Genomic DNA, 20,144 nt, shown 5'->3' with positions numbered 1-20,144 from the left:
GGCACAACTTCCTTCTTAGCTCAACAGATATGGTTCAGGTAAATACGTTCTTATTTCCTTCTTTTCCTAGGAATTTTCCTCTGGCAAAATGGAATGTTTCAAGGGACGCAGTTTAAGATCAATGAGAAAAAACATGCCGCCCTGTTCAGACTCTAGCTTTGACAAATAATTAACGGCTCAATGTCTGGAGTGACCATTTTCCTTTATTTGCTCATGGACATTAAATCTAAACCCACTTGAAGGAATATTTAACTATTTAGGAAGTTTATGTTTATTCGTAAGGTTTTCTGCATTCACTTGCCATCCTCCTAAAAGCAAAAACCTTCTAGCTGCATCCTAAGTTAGAAAGCGCCTTTCTCTTTCTCCTTCATTCAAACCAGGGGTCTTCCACTCAACTTTGGGAAAGACGAGTTAAAGGGAATTCACAGGGATCGAATGAGAATTGGAGCAAGTCTGTCTGATGGTGATCCAGTGCAGAGAGATTGTTCGGTGAGTGTTTTTAGAGCATTGTCTCAGCGAGATGTTTCCAGGGTTTGTAAAAGCTTTCAGTAACGTGCGGTCTACAACCACCTTGGTTTACAGTTTTCTCTCGAGCAATTTGAGAATTGTCCAGAACGTTCCCTCTGTGCTGACGTGTGATTTCTGATGGAACCTCATGGAGGGCGTGGCTTTCTTTAACATGCAAAAATGTGTTCTGTTGACTTTCTCTTTAGGTCTGATTTGATGGTGTGGGTGGTCTTTCTGACCACATTGCAGCTTTAAAAGAGATGGTCATTTTTCCATTGCTTCACCCGGAAGCCTTTGAGAGATTGAAAGTTCAACCGCCAAGGTCACAGGCGTTGTTTAAAACTATAATTCTCTTGTTTTCTGGAGAATATTTGACTGAGGTATCGATATATTTCCATGCTTCAAAATTTTCAGCAGTGTTGATGGGGTTTTTTAGCAGTAGCAAAAAGTAATTTCTTGAAAACGGATCGAATCCGGAATATATGTGGGTTAAAGATTGAGTGTGTGGTGAGAATACACTTCAAAGGTGTCTTGCCTTTTTAAAAGGTGGGGTTGTGGTGTTTTTCTTTTGAGTTCTATGTACAAGGCAGCTTGATTAGTTTATAAGCAGGAAGGGATTACGTACTGGTAGTCACCTGCAGTTTGTTGCTTGGAAGTCCACTTGTCTCTCCCACCCACTCTTTTCTTTCCAAGGGCTCAAGTAGCCATTTTACAGTTGATAGGACTTGCAACTAGAACCTTGCAGTGGGTGTTTGTGCTTGGGCTAAAATAAGAATGTGTCCACTTCTGACACAGCTGAATTAGTTCTGCGTTATGAGATGAAATTATTAGAGATTTAATTGTTAGCTTTACATACTCTTGGTCAGCAAAACTCCATAGTGGCTATTGAAATGTGACTTTAAGTTCTTTGCTGTCAGTAACTTACAACTACTACAAATCGTGCAAATAACATCTTCCAGTGTTTTGCTTCTTTATTCACTGGAATCCTCCCTTTAAAGAGCTGTGTGTAGTGTTGGTTTGGTTTTTTTTTTTTTTAGATGAAGAGTATGATTATCTGGAAATGCCGAATACACTCCCAGCTTTAGACTTCCTCCTCATTTAGCATCAGCAGTGGATGGTCTGGGAGACCAAATCCAGTAACATAAAGCTTTCTGAAGGAGAATGAAATGCTTTACTGTCAAATCTTGCTTCTTGTGAAAACAAGAATGAATATGCGCTGCATCACTGAGAAACAAACTGGTGATTCACGTTAGAGCCCAGTCTCATGCTTCACTGAAGCTTCTTGTTTGGCTCCCCCATGCTGTAACCACCCCTGTTGGTTTGTCAGCAGTTTTGGAAGTGTCCTTCTGGGACACTGTGATCTTTTCTCAAGGTTTTGTACGTCTGTGTTATCCTCTTTATTCATTTTGTTTGCTGCCTTGTTGAATTGTGTAGGAACACAAAACTTCCATCCGTTTTGTCTTTTCTCACACTTCAGCTGTTACCACTGTTGTAGAGAAGAAGTCTTTTGTTTAGGAGAGAAGAGTTGTGCGTTTTAGGGATGGGGGTTGTAATGGGTTTTTTTCTTTTTTTTATTTTTGGCTACGAATGTAGCCAAGGTGACAGGAGAATAGCCTTTTTTTATGAGGAAAGGTGCTGACTGCCTGAGTGAATGGGTGGGTGAATCTGAACGAGAGCTTCGTTTATTGTTTGATCAGGTAAGGTTGAAATGTGCCATGTGTTCTGTCTGAGTTGTAACTGTAATTTTCTGTGGTTGGTATTTTTAAGAACAGTTCGCTCCTTTTCGAGTTTTGTCAGTTCCTTCCACTGAAATGGGATTGTCGGGGTTTCCTTTTCCAGTGGGTTTTTTTAGGGGCTTGAAATCTTGAGGTGTACTGGGAAAGATTAATAAAACAAACAAGAAAACCTCGCAAAGCAAACCCCCACCCTCCGCCACCAAAAAAGCCTCAAAACAGAACACCAAAAAACCCCCCCAAAAAACAGCCAGAAAAAGGGTTTCAAGAGGTGAGAGATATGGTGGCTTTAGATCAGAGGGAAAGAGATGCGGGCGAAAAGCACGGTCAATTCGTAACGGAAGCTTGCTTCCAGAACCTGTAGTTGAATTAAGTCCTGGCTCTGTTCTCAGGGGCTGCCAAAGAGCTGTAAAAACTACTGGTATGATTTGTTTCCTGTCACCCAGTCTCGGGGGTTGACAGAGGCCGCTGTCTTCTGTTACTTGTGTCACTTACTCCATTCACTCAATCAGCAGAGATCCCTGATGCTGGTCTGAAAAATCTAGTTCCAGTGGCCTTCCAAGCATGACGTTTTCCATGCATTTTCCCTTTAAAATAGTGCCGGTTTGCTTCTCTCAATATTCCTGTGTTTTCATTCCAGGCCTACCAGATGCGACCTTCAATTATTTTTTTTGATGAGATAGATGGTCTCGCTCCTGTGCGGTCCAGCCAGCAAGACCAAATTCACAGGTAGTACATTTTTTGTACCTACATAGAGGCTGCTTGATCTTTGTGAAAAGAAGACCACAACCTATTTAACTTTGCAACACGTTCATTTATCCTGAAAACTTGTCATTCAATGCTACTAAATTTCCGGTGATGTTTAAACAAGAATTGCAAACAATTCACTAAGCTTGAGATCAGCACAAGGCTTGTGTTACCTTATCTATTTTTGTTGTGTCTTCAAATGAGTCACTAATCAGTTAAAAAATCCATTAAAAGCTTGTCCTTTTGGAGTGATCGTTGGAGAAGGTCATGTAGAACGTAACGAAATTTACTAAACCAGCGAATGAAAATGACATTTTCCTGTTAGTTCTGTTGTTTCAACACTTCTGGCACTCATGGATGGCTTGGCCAGCAGAGGAGAGGTTGTGGTGATTGGAGCCACCAACAGACCGGACGCTTTGATCGAGAGTTCCTGTTCAGGTTGCCAGATAAAGAGGTAAGAACTTCAGCTCAGTCTTAATGCTAATGTGGCAGAGTCCGTCTTTGTAACAAAACCACGTAACGGTGCAGTATCACGGAGCAGTGGAAGTCGAAACCAGTATTGTACAACTTGGACAAAAGAGGGATATCTGGAGAGACTGTCTTGCGCTGTGGAGGGCAGATCTGGTCCTGAATATTTAGGATGAAGATGACTTCACCAAAGTTCTAGAATTACTTTTGGCTTCACTGTGACCAGCCAAGAAAATGGGATGCTTCTAGTCAAGGAAATGTTTGAGAAAGATTGACTGTATGAATTAGCTGTAAATTACTGCTCTCTCATCTTGAAAATGAAAGAAATGGTGTGCACACAAGCATTCCGTTTTTGATAACAAAAACGTTTATCAGGGTGCGGGAATGAATGAAAATGTTTCATTCCCAAAGCGGTTCACACTTGCTTACTCATTTAGTCCACTGAGGCACTTTCAGCCTGAAGTGTTCTTGCTCTCCCTTCTTGGTTGGTGAAGGGAAAGCGGCTCTACCTGTGTTGGGTTGTGCCCAGGCTGGGTGTCCTGGGAGACACCTCTGAGCATTTGGGGATCTCGCGTTCTTCCTGGTACTTATTAACAGGGATTTGGACAAAGGGGTGAAGAACCCTGCACAGGTGGAGGGCTTGGGAAGCCTCTAGGTCAATGGCAATAGCTAAGCCATGAAAGAAGAGGTGTACAGCAACCAAAACATATTGAGGGCGTGAAGACAGCGTGCAACACTGGAACCCTGGTTTGGTGTTTTTTCTCTGGCTATCACTGATACTTCTTTTTCTTCTATTAGCGCTTTTTGGAAAAAGGATAAAATACTTCCTGGATTGAAGGCTGGTGAAAGTGCACTAAACAGTGTGTTTAAAACAAACATTCGTCTCCAGTTTTTATCTGCTTTCAGCAACAGGAGAGGGGGTGCCATGGAACAGATCAAATAGGTTACTCCCTACTGTGGAAGAAATGTAGAAATCGGCCGCAATTAACCTGTGTGTCAGGAAATACCTCAATGAAAGTCTTGCTCATCGGTGGTGAGGATGGGCAACCTTTGACATTTCCTGGATCAGTGACAGTAGTTTGAGTCATAATTATTATTCTTTGTTACAACTCTAGCAATTTGAAAGGTCGTGCTAGGACTGTTTTCCTTGAATGAACCGGCAGAAAAGCAAATTTGGTGAACTAATGAGACTGTCACCATGAAGTTTTGCTGAATTTGAGAGAATTTTCTTTGGTGAAAAATCTCTTGTTTGCAAATAAGGTGGGTTTGTTGGTTTTTTTTTACTACCGGGTCTTCCTCAGGATCGTTAGGTCTCATACTTGTGGAAACTTACTTTTTATGGAAGCTATAAATGCATTTGATTTCCGTGCAGACCCCCAGGAAGAGTTTAATGGAACAAGTGGAGAATGATTAAATGTCCTGCTAGAAAAAGCAGAGAGCATATTAACCAAGCTTTCAAATTCTTAAAAGTTGAGCGGAGAAGAGAATTGTTTGCATTATTGTGAGGGTTTTGGGGGTTTTGTTTTGTGGTTTTGAGGTATTCTTAAGAGAAAACTTGGGACGAACTAAAAGGCAACCATTCTGTTTCCAGTCTAGAAAGGAGATTTTAAAGATTCACACGCAAGGCTGGGACCCTCAGCCATCGGACGTGTTTCTTGAAGAGCTAGCTGAAAAATGTGTTGGTAAGTTTGAAACCAAAAGTGAGTTACTGTATGTGACTGAGTGCCAAGGAGTCAGGGCTTGTGCCAGGCGGTACCCCAGCTCCTGTGCCGTGCTGCAGAGTGAGGCGGTGAGGCAGCTGGCACGTCTTGGGAGCAGACAAAGTCAGATGCTTCTTTTCTTTGGATTTTCTTTTTGTCCGTCAGAACGTTGAATGGGTTTTGGGCATCTTCCTTGGGAGCAGAGTTTTGACTATGAGGCTGCTTCATAAGTGCAGGATATCAAGCTGCGAGCCACGTAACAAAACTCCTCCTCAGTGCAGTCACTCTCAGTTCTCTCTTAAGCGGTTAATTTTGGGCTGTATACAAAGTGTTTCAGTGTTGCACTTCAGAAACCGTGGCCTTGACTTCTGTGTTGCCTGAGACTGACCTAACGTTTGCTTCTTGTTTTGTTTATTAGGATACTGTGGTACTGACATTAAATCCTTATGTGCCGAAACTGCCCTCTGTGCTTTGCGCTGCTGCTGTCCTCAGATACACGAAAGTCATGAGAAGCTGCAGTTAGCTGTCACTTCCATTAAAATAAGAGCAGAGGATTTTGTCACGGCTATGCAGAAGATTGTTCCAGCTTCACAGAGGGCTGTGACTTCACCTGGGCGACCGCTACCCCCTATTTCCAAACCACTGCTTGAAAACACACTAGCAGAAATTCTGCAAGCCTTGCAGAAAGTATTTCCCCACGCAGAGGTTGCACTGAAGAAGAACCCAACAGCAAGGTACAAGAAGAACATGGACTTCTTTAAAATTCTGCCAGGGCAAAAGTTCTGGTTTGTGCAATCAACACACGCAAACCTCTCGGCTGTAAGGACAGTAGAATGTTATAATATGCACGTGCACAGCGCTGCCTGGGAGCTGCGAGCGACTCGCCCTTCGGAGTAGAGCGCTGTGCGTTCTCCGCTAGAGCACCCTGTTTCTGACAGTAGCTTACATGGTCTTTGTAATTTGTAGAGACGGATCTAAAGTTTAATGTATGTTTAATGCACCTCTTTCAAAATCAATGTTTAAATGGGGAGACAGGGGTATTTTTACCTGAATGCTGCTAATTCCTGTCGGAAGAGTGTCAGGACCACAAGACAAGTGGTTTAAGCTAGATACTGGTTTAGGTGTCATGACTTTTAACCATAGTCTCTGGATTGAAACGTTTGTGGATCCCACTGTACACTTGCACGTGAGATCAGAATGTTTTAGGAGTGGATGCTTCGGGGCTTGGCTTGCACAACGTATGGAAGCTCGTGCTCGTGACTGCATCAGCCCTGATCAGGTTTAGTCTGTCAGTTGGTGTGAGCAAATAAATGTATAAGCTCCCTGCGCTCCTGATTAATGGAAAGCTGTGAGTAGTTAGTTATGATGCTAATTCCTGGAGAATGCTGCACCAGTATTGCTCCCAGTAGAGCTGGGAGATGTATTTGCATTGGTAACCCAGAGGCAAAACCCCGCCAACAAAATCAAAGCAGAGAGGCTCGGGGACTGGTATTGCATCCCCTCTCTGCTGCCCGCCTTCCCTTCTCTCCTCCTTCGCTGATCTTCAGGGAGCCTTGTTGAGCAGATGCGTTGGTCTCTATAGTCTTACTCCGTAGTCTGAGACAAATGGAACTCTGTGGCCATGGCATCCACTTACTTGCCCCATGTCCAGTGGAGGAACCTGCTGCAGAAAGAAGTAGCCTTCTTGGGTTTTTCACATGTCTAGGAGCTACAGAAGTTGTTCCTAATTGTTTTTATTCTGAGGAAAGTACCTCCAGGTTTTCACCAACAGAGGGATAATAGCTTACGCAAATCACGGGATGTAGGACAGCTTTGTAGAGACTTGTACAGTCTCCTTAGATCTGTGGTAGAAGGAACTCTTCAGAAAACAGCTTTCAGTGCGTGCCCTCCAATACAAGTGGTTTCCAGCACTGATTTAGAAGATCTACCAATGTGAGAGCGAGCTATGGACTATTCAGGAAAGTTAACAAAAGACTCCAGACCAGAGAAATGTGCTATCTGTCCTTTTAGCTAAAAAAACCTATGGATTTGTGTAGCCGTCTTTTGACCTTCTACCTTCCCAGATTGTTAACCCAGTAGCAAATCCTGTAGCAGAAACAAAACTGAGAAATGGTTTGTTGAAACACTGTGAGAAAAACATAAGTGATGTCTGCATTTTGTACCTTTCACTTACGGAGTTTATGTTAATCTTTTGACATTTTACTGTGGAAGTCGTATAAGCCAAGAGCTGACAAAATAGATTCCTGTCGTCACTGTAGGGTCAGTTATTTTTCTCACTTTCTATCACTGTGCTGTCCAGAAAATTGTTGGACTTGCTGAGCTCGGTTAGGTCTCTGGGATCTTTGACTTCACCCAGTAAAGGTGCCAACAGTATTGGGGTGGAAAAAGCAAATGCTCTTCCCAAATGTGTTTTGTGTGAGTAAAGCAAGATGACTGGGAAATTAATGCACAATTCAAAGTGAAACAATTAGAGTGACTGAATAAATGTAAATCTTCTACGTCTTCAGTGTACCGCTGTCATGTAACCAATCCAATTGTGTACTTCAGATAACAGCTGATGTGTTTCAGTGCCCGTGTTAATTTTTGTGGTTCTGCCCCATCCTTCCCACCATCTCCAGTAACCATGGCCAAATTTCAGCTAAACTCAACCGATGTAGAGATCTCACAGTTACTTAAACTCAAGACCTACTGAGAATTGGTGTGTAGGGGCGTGAAGAGATCCAGATTGGTGGGTGCTGGAGGAGAGTTGTTTTCCCCCATATCAGGTTACTGACCAGTTGTCATCTGTGTATTGAGCTGGACGGTGCCCCTGTGGGATTTAAGAGCTGGTCCTTAACCTCGCCCAGCGAAGAGCAGACGTGCTAGGGGTTGGCAGGTTTTCTTAGGGGAAGTATGGTACCAGTTTGTAATAAAACGGGCTGTGACGATGCTCCCGATCACAGACCGGCTTATTATTTGCTTGAAGATGGAGAGTATTTGCCAAAATAAAGAGGGTGCGTAGGAAAACCCTTTACCATCTGTGTGCCTATTCATCACTTCCTTTTCAAACTTACTTTCTCCTCACTGTTCTAGAAATGTTCATGATCAGCCGACATCTTTGCAGGCCACGGTTCTTACTAGTCAGAGAGCCAGGATATGGGCAAGCATCTGATCTGGCACCTGCAGTAATACACACCCTGGAAAAGTTTCCAGTGGACGCACTAGACCTCCCCACTTTGTTTAGTAGTGTCACGTCTCTGGAAGCAACGTGTGCACAGGTATCTGTTTCCTCTTTAATCTCCTAAGATTCATGAACTGTACGTAAATGAGTAAAGTCAGCAAAATTCGTTGTTAATGGAGTTGGCCTGGCTTGAATGTATATATATTATGTTTCTTTTTGTCTGAAAATCCGCTTTTCTTCTAGATCAAATGACACTGACTAAGGATGTTGTACATGCCCGTATTTTCCATTTCAAATGAAACAGCGAGGATGTTGTTAGCAGCTGGGGAGGATGGGACGTGCTGCCAATAAACCTCTCTTTATGGCCAGAAATCCTGCCCGACTCGGTGGGATCCAGAAAGTTGTTCTCATTGTGCTTAAGGCTCTGTGCTCCCAGCAGATGGCTCTGCATCAGCCTGACTGTGTGCCGTGCACTTTCTGAGCCGCCTTTTATACTTGTAATGCAACCGAGGTTTTAGGGAAAAGAAGTGTTTCTTTTTTATACATATACAGCTGTCCTGCTGCAGTAGATGCAGTAAAATCATTAAAATTCATGGAATGCTTACATTGGTACTATGGTGTGGGTTTTTTAACTAGGGAGTCAGCATATTTAGTGCTGCTTTCCTTTTCACTTGTAGGCAGGAAATCCATTTCATTGTTTGACATCGCTGTATTAAAATATTCTGACCTTTAGTAACAGCGTTTCAGAGCTGTACAAGTAAGGACAGACACATTACGTGACCGGATCCTCTTTGGTGGCATAAGAGGAGCAATTCCTTTCTTGTTACAGGATGGTTGCCTCTGCAGTCCTACAACCGGCATGTCTAGTCACTGCCCGGATATACCACGTGCACTTCTCATCTTGGGACAGGAGCTCCCAGCGTACTGAGAATCCCAAAGGGTGCACAGAGAAATTTGCCGTGTGAAAGGACTGTTGCCGCTTTCCTCGTGCAGTAGGTGCGTGTCTTCCTTTGTGGCTGAGGCACCGCCTGTGGGCAATGGCTTGTGGCCTTTCAGAGCACGTGGTCTGCTCTGACGGATCCTTTGGGAATGAGAGGCTGTGTGTGGCTGAGCACAGGTTTACTGCCATTCACCGACCATTGCTCATTATGCGCTAGCGCAGGAGCTTGCTCAAATCCCTCCAAGGGAAGGGGTCAGGGTATATCAATATATTGACAATGTTCTCATTGGTGGCTCTGATGCTGCTGCAGTGGGACGGACCCAGACAGCGATAATCACCCACCTAGAAAATTTAGGGCTCCAAATTCCATCTGAAAAGGTACAACTCCCATCCTCCGAGGTAGTTTCTGGGTATTTGGTGGTGGGGAGGAACAGTGTGTATTTCCCCTGAAACTTTAACTACCCTGGAAGAGGTAAAGAGCCCTGGAAATAAGAAGGAGCTGCAACATGGCCTAGGTTTGCTAGTATTTTGGAGGAAACATATCCCCAATTTTTCCATCATAGCTCGTCCTTTGTATGATTTGACACGCAAAAGGGATATTTGGGACTGGACTCCCGTCCATGAAGAAGCCTTAAAGCTGTTAATCTTTGAGGCCAGAGTATATCAGGCCTTAGGGCCGATACATCCAACAGATCCATTCCAAATTGAGTGGGGTCTTACAATTCATAGACTCTCCATACATATGTGGCAACGTGGGCCAGAGGGTACAACCCACCCTATAGGGTTTCATTCACGCAGTTTCAAAGATGCAGAAAAGCGTTACTCGATCTGGGAGAAGGGTCTTTTCATGGTTAGCCTAGCTTTGCAGGAAGCTGAAAAAATCATATGGCAGCAACCAATCATTCTGCAAGGACCCTTTAAGGTCCTGAAACCAGTACGGGCCAGAATCCCCCCTCCTGTGGGGGTTGGCAGCGAGAGACAGTGAGGAAGTGTTATGCACAATTAGATCATTACTGCCACACGCATTGGATGGAGGGATCCGGAGGAGGGGGGGTGACCCCACAGCGCGTGGCCGGGTGGCGGCGGCGGCGGCAGAGCCAGGCGTGGGGTCAGTGCGGCTCCCCACCACGGTGTTACCGATTTGCTCTTAATTTGAGCTGATTTTAATGATTTTTGGTGATTTAGATTTGTCCTGGTTTAACCAGGATAGGGTTAAGTTTCCCCAGCAGTGGGGGGGAGCTCTAGCCGGGTTATTCAGATACCATGCGGATGTCACATCCTGGCAGGTCACATTTTCCTGGCGCAGAGCGCGGTGCACTTGTGGTTTTGTACATCGTGCTTCCCACTGCTGTATTTGGTAGCTATTTTGCTCTGTTCATTGCTATCACTATTACTGTTATTGTTATTGCTGTTGTTGGTTGTGTTGCTATTGCACTGTTGTATTAAACCTTTCCTTATTTCAGTCTTGGGGCTTTGTATTTCACTCCTTTGTTGGGGAGGGGTAGCGGCCGCGTGGTCTCAGACCCCGGCAGGGGCTAAACCACCACAGGATTTAAATAAGGAATAATTTAGACTAACCAAACAACCAGTTGTGCTGCTACAAAGTCCTTTTTAAAGTCCCAAGCTGAGGCCATGTAGACTAGTAATCATCATTAACCAGGTTTCCAGTCAAAGAATAAGACCCGTAATGAGGTACCAGTGTTAGACTGTGCAGTCAGGACGATTTATTGCCCTGCAGACCAGGTATTCTAAAAGTTACACTGTGAAAGGGCCTCGAAGCACGTTCAAATCACCATGTGAGCCCAAATCCTTGGGTCAAGGGCATCGGAGGGTCTTTCAGGTCAGTAATCCATGGCGGTCTCAAAAGCAGCCCCCCAGCTTGTTTCAGGACTGAAGTGCGCATGACCAAAAAGAGGTGGGAATAAGAAAAGAAGTGACGGGAATTACCACGTTTCCATAGGAGAATGTGATGAATATGTGTTACTGTATCCTCTATAATCAGCCTGCTCCACGAGGCGTATCTGCTTATCTCCATCCCACTGGCGTCAGTAAGTCCTTTGATCCCGTTTTGGTGACACTGGCAGTCCTGCGGGGCGGTGCCGCTTGCATGCCCGGCCCGGCAGCCTGTGAAAGCCTCTGCCGCCACCCCCTCCCTTCGATCTCAGGGACTCCAGCTTCGAGTTCATCTCCTTAGAGTCCCCCTCACTCAGCAGCCGCTGAGCAGATATCAAGTGCTACAATAGAGCTTTACTCTTAGCCTTTCTAAATGCCTAATTTGAAGGGATTTCAGAAAAGTACTTAGTCTCAGGAGTTGCCTCCTCTAGCATACAACTCCACAAGCTTTTGCCAGCCAACATCTGGCCAGAAGTCCTTGTCCTTAGGAGTTCAGTCCTGATGGAGAGACCGTTTTGGCTCTGTCTTGGTGAAAGATGCAGTGAATCCATAAATTCACACTGGAGTTCACTGGGAGGCCAGAAGGGAGAGGGTGTGCTGGGTTTGTGTGTGTGGCAGGGTTTTTGGTAGCAGGAAAGGGGGCTACAGTTGTGGTCCCTGTGAGAAGCTTCTCAAAGCTCCCCCAGCTCCAAGTTGGACCCGCCTCTGGCCAAGGCTGAGCCAGTTAGTGACGGTGGCTGCACCCCTGTGATAACGTATTTAAGAAGGAGGAGGAGTTGGAGTTGTGAGGTGGAGTTGTGAGGGAGACACCTCTGCAAACAACAAGGTTAGTGGAACAAAGGAGGAGGAAGAGGAATGTGGGGAGGTGTGCTGGAGCAGAGACTCCCCTACAGCCCATGGTGAGATGGCAGGGCCACCCCCCTGCCACCCATGGAGGTCACCGGTGGAGCAGATGCTCATCTGCAGCGCATGGAGGACCCCAGGCTGATTTTAGGGGGCTGTGGGTAATTGTCTGGGTAAATTAGCAACAGAGGAAAGAAAAGATCAAAACCAAAATACCAAGAAAACTGAATACCTAACCCCAAGGTGTACTGACAACATGGGTCACAGATCCATGTGAAGAGTGAAGAAGAAAGAAAAGGAAAAATCAAAAGATAGAGGAGCATAAACCCTAAAGACTTTTTCTTATGCTCATAGTTTTAAGGTGAAAGTCAGTGTTTTCCAGCCATTTTCAAGCTAACTGTCTTCCACCTACAATCAGACCCTTTTCAAATCTGTTCCAGCTACACAAACTTTGGGTTCTCAAATGCCATACAGAAATCTAGCAGATGCCCAAAAAATCACTGCCTCAGCTGTGCAGATGAACTGTCTCTCTACTTGCTTGCACAGATGAAGAAGTATTCAAAAGAATTTATATGAAGTACATATTCATGGTATGTTTTGCTTGTCAGTTGTCTGCAAATGGTTCAGTTCATTCACCATTCAGACACAATTTGTGAAATAAAGTCCTCATTCATTCTCAGCCTGGGGTTGGTTCCCTGGTAATTCATTGTGAAGATGATGGTCAAATATTCAAGCTGTAGCAGTGTCTTTTCATCATCAGGTAGAGTATCTGACAGTGCAAGCATTCTTGAAAAGCTGTAGGCTTTAGCCTTAGATGAAGAGAACCTGAACATTGTTTTGTGTGTACCACTAGAAACAAAGATGCTGGTAACAGACAGTGTTCCCCAAGGGGACTTTTAGATTCCTAAAATCCTCACACTCATTCCCAGAACTAAATCCCTCGAAGTTTCTTAAGCTTAAATTGTGATAATCCTATATTTGTTATACTTCCTTGTTTTCTCATGAACATTTCAGGAATAAACATCTATGAGATTTTAGTCTGCCAGAAATCACATGTGTCATGCACTTCGCCTGTCTCTTCTGCTAAGAAGATGAAGTTAACTTTCAAAGAGACTTCGCAGAATTCAGACTTTTTTCTGTTTTGACTGGTTGTGTTGAAAAGCTGGTCTATGAGGGGAAAGTCCACTGCTACCGACCAGTTCTAAGAGAACTCTTGTATTGAGAGCCACCAACAAAACCAGGTCTCAAGTTTACAGTATTGTGGCAACTCCCAACAGTTTGATAGTTGCTTTTAGTTACATGCTGCTTCCCAGTCAACAGAGGAGGACATGAAATAAAATAGGAGAAGCCATACCTTCAAGAAATTATATTCTAATAACAAGTAAAGAAAGGGTTCTTCAAAGCTTACTCAGCCCAGCTGGACTGAACCAAGCACCAGTGTCCCTGTCTCTCAGAACACAGTTGCTCCTTCCTCATGCCCACCACTGCCACTCCTGTCGTCCCAGGAATAGAAGGGCTATGTAGCTTCAACTCTACCCCTTACAGAGATAGCTAGACCCCCTCTGGAGTTGTCTGTGCAGCTCTGTGCCTACACTCCCACTGCTTTCTGCTCTACTTGTTTGCTGACTGGTTTGTATGTCTGCCACATAGGTAAGTTTTTATACATATGTATACCTATGTAATCTTATTGCACATGTAATCTCACTAAAGAAGCAGGAAATTAGGTAGATACAGCAAAAACACTCTCACACCTTTGAAGAAGAAGTCATGAGGCCCCTGCATGGTACTTGAGGCAGGAGGTGGTCAGCACAGGCTCTGCATTTAAGTGAGAAAAGGTCATCAGAAATATCCACTTAAATTGTCTTGCTTCAATGAACTACTTGGGGGGGAAAAAAAAGGGGGAGCTCAAGGTCTCATTAAAGGGTATCCATCACACCCCTTCACATCCCCACCAACTCTGGGGCTCTGTGCTTGCTCTACCACCTAACTGTCATCCTCACCCCCTCTTCGAGTACCCCTGGAGCCTGTCTGGCATGTCCTGCCAAGGCTGCCCAGGGACTTTGCAGGTGCTCATTGTCCTTGCAAGTCCTAGTGATGATTGTTATTCAGACAGGTTTGATACTCCAAACTCCTGGGACCCAGGCACATGACAGAGGATCCTTCTCTTTCTGGTCATGTTTTTGTGCATGTTGTATAAAATAAGGTGAGGAGGTCCATAAAGTGGGGACCATCCCCCTCATTTAATTTGCTTATTAAAAGCATTTGTCCAATTTTTTGATTTTGCAGCCTCCTCCAGCCATCTGCCCTACTGCTTCCTCTGTAAGGGAAAATTTTCACACTGTCTTCCTTTCTTGCATTTGATGCCCCCAGACTCTCTGTGTCCCTTGGATTCAGAGCAGGTATTTATTCCTTTTCTCCCTACAGAGCTCTCCCCATTTCCTCCAGCCTGCTGCAAAATAAACCCATTGTGCTCCCAGCCAGAAGGGTCTGCACTGATGGTAACTGGCTCATGTAGCCTCGCCACCACACTCAGTGCTGCCCACGTGTTGGAAGTGTTGGGAGCACAAAACAGTGAAAGACTGCAAAGCTCACTGTTGCTGAACAACTGGTGCCTAGAATAGGCACAAGACAGGGTGATGATCCAGTGTTTTGTGTTGCCATGGTATTGAGGAGGAACGTGAAGCGAGGTGGAAGCCACATGGTCCCATTCTTCTGCTTTTCACAAGAACAGATTTACACAACTGCTTGGAATTTAGATCAAGAAATGTTTTGTGCTACAACTCAAGGAACAGTGGCTTGACCACACACACATACACACTTGGCACGATAGTCGATAAGTACTACCTCGAGTTCATACCTAACTCAGAGGGATGAGAATTCGATAAGAAATCAGAGGGACAGACCATGGGTTTGTTCTCCTCCCCCCCCCCCCCCCAAAAAAAAAAAAAAAGGGATGCCTTTCGGTAAAATTTGTGACCTCGGCTATGCCAAGTGACTACCTGGGAAATTAAGCTTATGATTGCAATTGGTTTCATTTTTGTTTGTAGAGCTATATAGCCATTCTGCAGTATAGTGCATTTATTGCTGGCAATCTCAAAGAAACTGAAATGTTGCATAAGAATAAACGATACTATTCGTGCATCTGACTGCTTCTTTTGAATGCGACCGGACCTACAGCATACAAGCAGTTCATATATCTGGTTTCAGACCTCTAGTCACGGCAATAATTGGCTTACCTATTAAGAAATAAGCCCAGCTGCCCCTAGCCCCTATAATCTTTGAGGACCAGCTAGAACGCAAGGGGATTCATCTCCTACCAAATTCATTTGTCACCTTTATATGCAACACCAGGGCACCCCATTCCTGCCCTAGGGCTGTGACACCGGCTGATGCGCTTGCAGAAAGCAGAGCAACAACAACTGAACATGCCCCTTGTTGCAGTTGTGAGGAGGCTGGCTGGAGGCTCCAGGCCAGAGCTGATGGTGGCAATTATTGGAGCTGTGTGTACCAGGCACATGGGGCCAGGAACGAGGCAGTTCCTCCTACCTCCTGCTCCAGACCCTGCACCAAAGCCTCATGCATGGGAGCAGCTGCGGAAGGGCAAGCACCATATATAGGGCCTGGCTGAAACGGGCACTTCTTCCACGGGTCACTGGTCCACAGCAATGTGTGTTGCCACACTGCTCCTTTTCTTTTCCTGACGTTTCATGCCTTTGGCCTTAGCTTCTGAAGTTGTGTGGTTTTGTTGGGTATCCAAGTGAGCATGTTAAAAAGAAGTGAACACTCCATAGTATGGAGAGGGGAATGACTCACTCCCATAGACTCCAGGCTAAAAAAAAAAAAAAAAAAAGCAAAAAAAAAAGAAGCCAAATGGCTTGGGAAATCTCATTCTTTTAGGTAATTTTTGTTACCTTGGCATATCCAATCTCCTTCTGAGACAACAGAAGTAGCTCACCCTGCAATTTGACTGCCCTCGTCTTGGGATGCATGTCTATCTGTGAGACATTTCTCACAGCTGTAGCTGGCGTGTCCTGGCTCGCCCTGGCCACCAGCTGCTCTTGTGCCCACTGCTGTGGCCAGCTCACATGGATGGGGGACAAGCTGACTTACTGTGCAAATAAAGGGGATAAGAGGGGACCCAGCTGGATAGGTAGAGGTCTTCCCTGTTGTCCTCAGATTTAAGCCAGTGCAACTCACCACCGCCCTGCATGGTCAGCTTGTGTAGAGACATCTCTGCTCAAAATGCCTCAGGGCTGCCTGTATCTCCTGAAAACCTCACATGTGGCTCCTGTCAGCTACCAAGTAGCTCCTGGTCACAGGGTTTGGCCACACCTGTGCCACACAGCTGTCTTCACCTGCCACCAGGAAGGAGGGAGGAAGAAGGAAGAGCAGGAAGAAGGGGAGGGAATGAGGAAGAGGGAGAGAGAGGGAGGGAAGGCTGCATTTAGCAGCTACCTCCAGCAGCTAGAGACAGAGCGACTGATAGTCACCGTGGGAGAGGCTCGCAATGTCCTCGGCAACTTCCACCACCTCTTTGCCCAGTGGCCTGGCCGTCCTGACGACTTTCCCAGATGTGCTCTTCATTCCTGAAATTGTGAGTGCTGGTTTTTCCCTGGGGGAAGGCAGATGCTGCTTGTGGGGCATCCAGCACACTTCATGCTGCAGGTGTCTGAGGGATGAGAATTGATGCTAAGCATGTGGTCCAGGAGCCACACCAAGTCCCCGAGTCACAAAGGTCTGGGGCCAGCCCCTGATACCTAGCACACCCTCAAAGAAAACCACAAGCCCCAGGCTGGGGCTCTGAAGCTCTCCTTCAGTCTGCAGGGGATTTCTGCGGTGCTCTAAAAACCTTTTGTAATTTTCTGCCTAACAAAGTTGAAGGGGGTGCTGGTGGGTCTAAACTAGGTTGCCAAACAGCCAGTAAATTAACTGGAAGATGATTTTATCAGCTGATACAAGCAGAGGATAAATTGCTTGCTTAAAGCAGGGAATAAAGGCTTGCTGAGGTAATTTTTTGCAGCAGCAAAGAGCTTAGGGCTGCTGAAGCTGTACTGCTCAGCTGCAATGTGCTGGACCTGGGTGTGTGGGCAACAGTGGATAAGCAAAGGGTGAACAAACACTTTGTAAATTCTTCCTGTATTGTAACTTCATTGAGCAGGAGAAGATCATAATCTTTATAGATTTGGCACAGGTGATTAAAAGCGGTTGCTGTGAGCACTGACTAATATGGAAAGTTTCAGAACCTTTTTCCTGTGTCCTCTGCCCCCACCCATGAAACCTGCTCTTCTCACAACAGTTTGAGATACTTTTTCGAAAGCCTGGGCACTTTCATCCAGCATTGAAGGTTGAGTGTTGTAGGATGGTATTCAGATTATTGCATGCTAAAAACTTCAATTTTGCCATCTGGGGCCAAATCCTTCCCTGTAACACAACTCAGTCCACGCTCCTGGGATTTACAGCATTTCCTTCATTCTCCTAGTGATAGCAGTCAAGCAAAGAGGAGTTGGGTTAAAGCAGGCATTACCAATGTGTAAAGAAAGGCTTTCCTTCAGCTCCTCCAGATATGCTCTAGGGACTCAGTCTCTGTGTCCAGGCCCTAAGAGCAAGCTCCAGGTTTCCTGCAGCTGCATGAAGGAAGGTGAAAAGTCCCTGTGAAGGTTCTGGCTGGGCAGATGTTTGCCAGCCACCCCACCACAGGGTTGTGTTAGTTCTGGTGCTGCTGGGCTCAACATGCTTACGGTAAGGTCTGTGCCTTGAACTGCTTGTTTGTAATCTCTGTCTCCAGGGGATTTGGTAAGGCAGCTTGCTTAATGAGACAGCAATAAGCACCCTATCCTTTGGTTTGGGTAAATTCTGGAAATGTGCATCCTAAAGGCTCAGTAACCACCCGGGGAAAGAGGAATGCTGCATAACTGGATTCCTCCATCGCTGGAGGTGTGTGTCCCTAGGTCATGCAGCTGTATTATCTCTGCTGTGTACAAAGGAGGCGGCTGCCTTGAATCACAGCATTCAGAAAGATAAAGAGTTTCTCAATCTTTAGTGGAATCTGAGGTTGCCTGCAGTGGGTTCGTATGGTGACTACAAAAAAAAAAATATGGCATTTCAAATGCTAAGACAGTTACAAAAATGCCAGAAGGTCTTGCCTGCAGCTCAGATGATCCTGCCACACTGCGTGTGAAGCAAACGCCCTTCTGAAATAAGCCTTCCTGTTCATAGAAACCAGCCTTCAAAAATGTCTGAACCAGCCTCCTGAGCACACTGATGTGGGAAGGGTGTGACACCAGAAGGCAGGGCTACAGCAAGATTTTTTTGGGGTCAAGATCCGAGGCAGATGCTCCCAGCTAAATGCCCAGTTTCAAGTGGAGGCTGGGAAGAAATCAAAGGCATCCCTGGGCTATTGCCACGAGCAGTGCCAGTGACAGAGGTGTGCACGGTTTTTGGCTCTTCTCTGGATAAGCCAATTTATTCCACACTTTCCCTCTCTCCCACTTTCACTTGCAGATCTTTGGGGGCCTTGTCTGGATCCTGGTGGCATCCTCGAAGGTCCCATTACCCATCCTGCAAGGCTGGGTGATGTTTGTCTCTGTGTTCTGCTTTGTTATGTCCACCACTCTTCTGTGCCTTGACATCTGCGGGGTGCATGGGGGCAGCAGCTCCTGGGTCACCTTGGTAAGTGGATGTGACAAACCTCAGGGCCTCTCCCCTCCCTGGTATCACTTGTAGACTATTGTCTCCTTGTTACAGCACTCCAAATTGCAGGCTGGTGCTTGCTTGTGTGGGTTCCTTTTTTTTCCCCTTCGCAGTGTGCTCCCTCCTTGGAAATGACTGCGTGATCCTTGTTTCTTAGGATGTCATCTGTCAGGAGACAGCAGCTCTGTTCTACCTCAGTGCTGCTGTGTTGGAAGCCTACTACACCTATGTAGTTGGCTTGTCTACCAACCCTCTGGTAACAGCTATCTACCGGGAGAACATCGCTGCTGTGGTGAGTGCCTGGCAAGCAGGGGAAGGAATGTGAGGGGGTGACTGTGGAGCGGCCTCAAGGGCCAATCTTTACTTGCACCAGCAACAGGAACAATGAAACTAGTCCCAGTCCTACTATGCATGAATGTCTCCAAACATTCAAGAGTCAATAGAGATATAACGCATCACAAGGTATTTGCTCAGTGCAGGAACTCATGCCATGTAATAAGTTAACTGGCTGATGTGTTTTTCCATTGTAGGTATTTGCATTCGTAGCTACCCTGATGTACGTGATCCATAAGGTGTTCTCACTCCTGCGATGGAAATCTTCCTAAGGGCCTCCCCTTGCAAGTGTGTCTTGTGGTCACCCCATGAACACGAAAGCTGTTTAACAACTGCAATTTCCAGGCTGGGTTTGGGGTTTGTTTTTTAACGTATGTACTATGAACAAGAAGCTTTTTATGTGCGACCATGGCAATGAAGACAAAGAGCCTCCCAGAGGAAGCTACATCCTGGCACAACCTGTTTCCCTTCAGTCTCTTCTTGGCTGGGTACAGTTTGATGCTGGTAATTTGGGCCCAAATAGAAAAACATCCAACTTTAAAAAGAATAATATAGTTGGGTTCAAAGTGATTAAAAATCTCCCTGAACCACACCTTTATGCCTCCAGGGTTGTTACTGCTATGACGGGAAGCCTGAACAACCAGCATGAATAGGAAAGCAGGTCATTTTAATTACCAGCCCTCCATGTAAGCCTGGTTCCCTCCGTAAAACTGCTGTGCCAAAAGAACATCTTCATCCAGTTTCTGGAAATGCCATCTCTTACTTGTCATGAGAAACAGGGACAATATCTAACTTGCATCAGGGGCAACATGAGTTATTGCAACTCCTGAAGAGTATTGCTGAATTATGAGGCACAACCATAATGACAGGAATTACCATTGTCTTTAACCTCCCTACAAAACACAACTTAGAAAATGTGTGGTAGGCTGTAGGAGAATTGTCTGGATGATTAGATTAACATCTTGAATAAACCCAGGCAATCAACTCTTGTCCTTGGTGCATGGCTGCTCTCACATGCACCAGCACAATGTCGCTGAGAAAGATGGGCTTGCTGTGAATTTGCAAATAGACAAGAGTAATTTCTGCTGTTTTCCCTTTGCTTCGCACAGGTACACAGCCTTGTACAGCCT

The 20,144-nt window shown here is 45.4% G+C and overlaps 1 protein-coding gene and 1 long non-coding RNA gene across 2 annotated transcripts; both read left to right on the top strand.

Moving 5' to 3' along the window:
* Nucleotides 1–429: 429 nt before the first annotated feature.
* On the top strand, nt 430–1,600 carry LOC141941921 (uncharacterized). Its single transcript, XR_012628469.1, has 3 exons — nt 430–489; nt 714–829; nt 1,545–1,600. It is a non-coding gene; the product is annotated as an uncharacterized LOC141941921 (long non-coding RNA).
* Nucleotides 1,601–16,428: 14,828 nt separating this feature from the next.
* MAL (mal, T cell differentiation protein (MAL blood group)) lies at nt 16,429–19,606 on the top strand. Its single transcript, XM_074864901.1, has 4 exons — nt 16,429–16,585; nt 18,493–18,660; nt 18,839–18,973; nt 19,212–19,606. The coding sequence occupies exons 1-4, from the start codon at nt 16,499–16,501 to the stop codon at nt 19,284–19,286; spliced, it is 465 nt and encodes a 154-aa protein (XP_074721002.1). The 5' UTR covers nt 16,429–16,498; the 3' UTR covers nt 19,287–19,606.
* Nucleotides 19,607–20,144: the final 538 nt, after the last annotated feature.

Source organism: Strix uralensis, chromosome 3 (genome assembly GCF_047716275.1).
Source record: "Strix uralensis isolate ZFMK-TIS-50842 chromosome 3, bStrUra1, whole genome shotgun sequence".
NCBI classification, from domain to species: domain Eukaryota; kingdom Metazoa; phylum Chordata; class Aves; order Strigiformes; family Strigidae; genus Strix; species Strix uralensis.
Note: the sequence above shows the minus strand (reverse complement) of the source record. Positions and strands in the feature narration are given on the sequence as shown.

Excerpts from the sequence above, each read along its gene's own strand:
- MAL (XM_074864901.1), top strand. The coding sequence starts at position 16,499 with ATGTCCTCGGCAACTTCCACCACCTCTTTGCCCAGTGGCCTGGCCGTC. Across the intron at positions 16,586-18,492 it reads TGCTCTTCATTCCTGAAATT|ATCTTTGGGGGCCTTGTCTG; the intron begins GTGAGTGCTGGT and ends TTTCACTTGCAG. Across the intron at positions 18,661-18,838 it reads GCAGCTCCTGGGTCACCTTG|GATGTCATCTGTCAGGAGAC; the intron begins GTAAGTGGATGT and ends CTTGTTTCTTAG.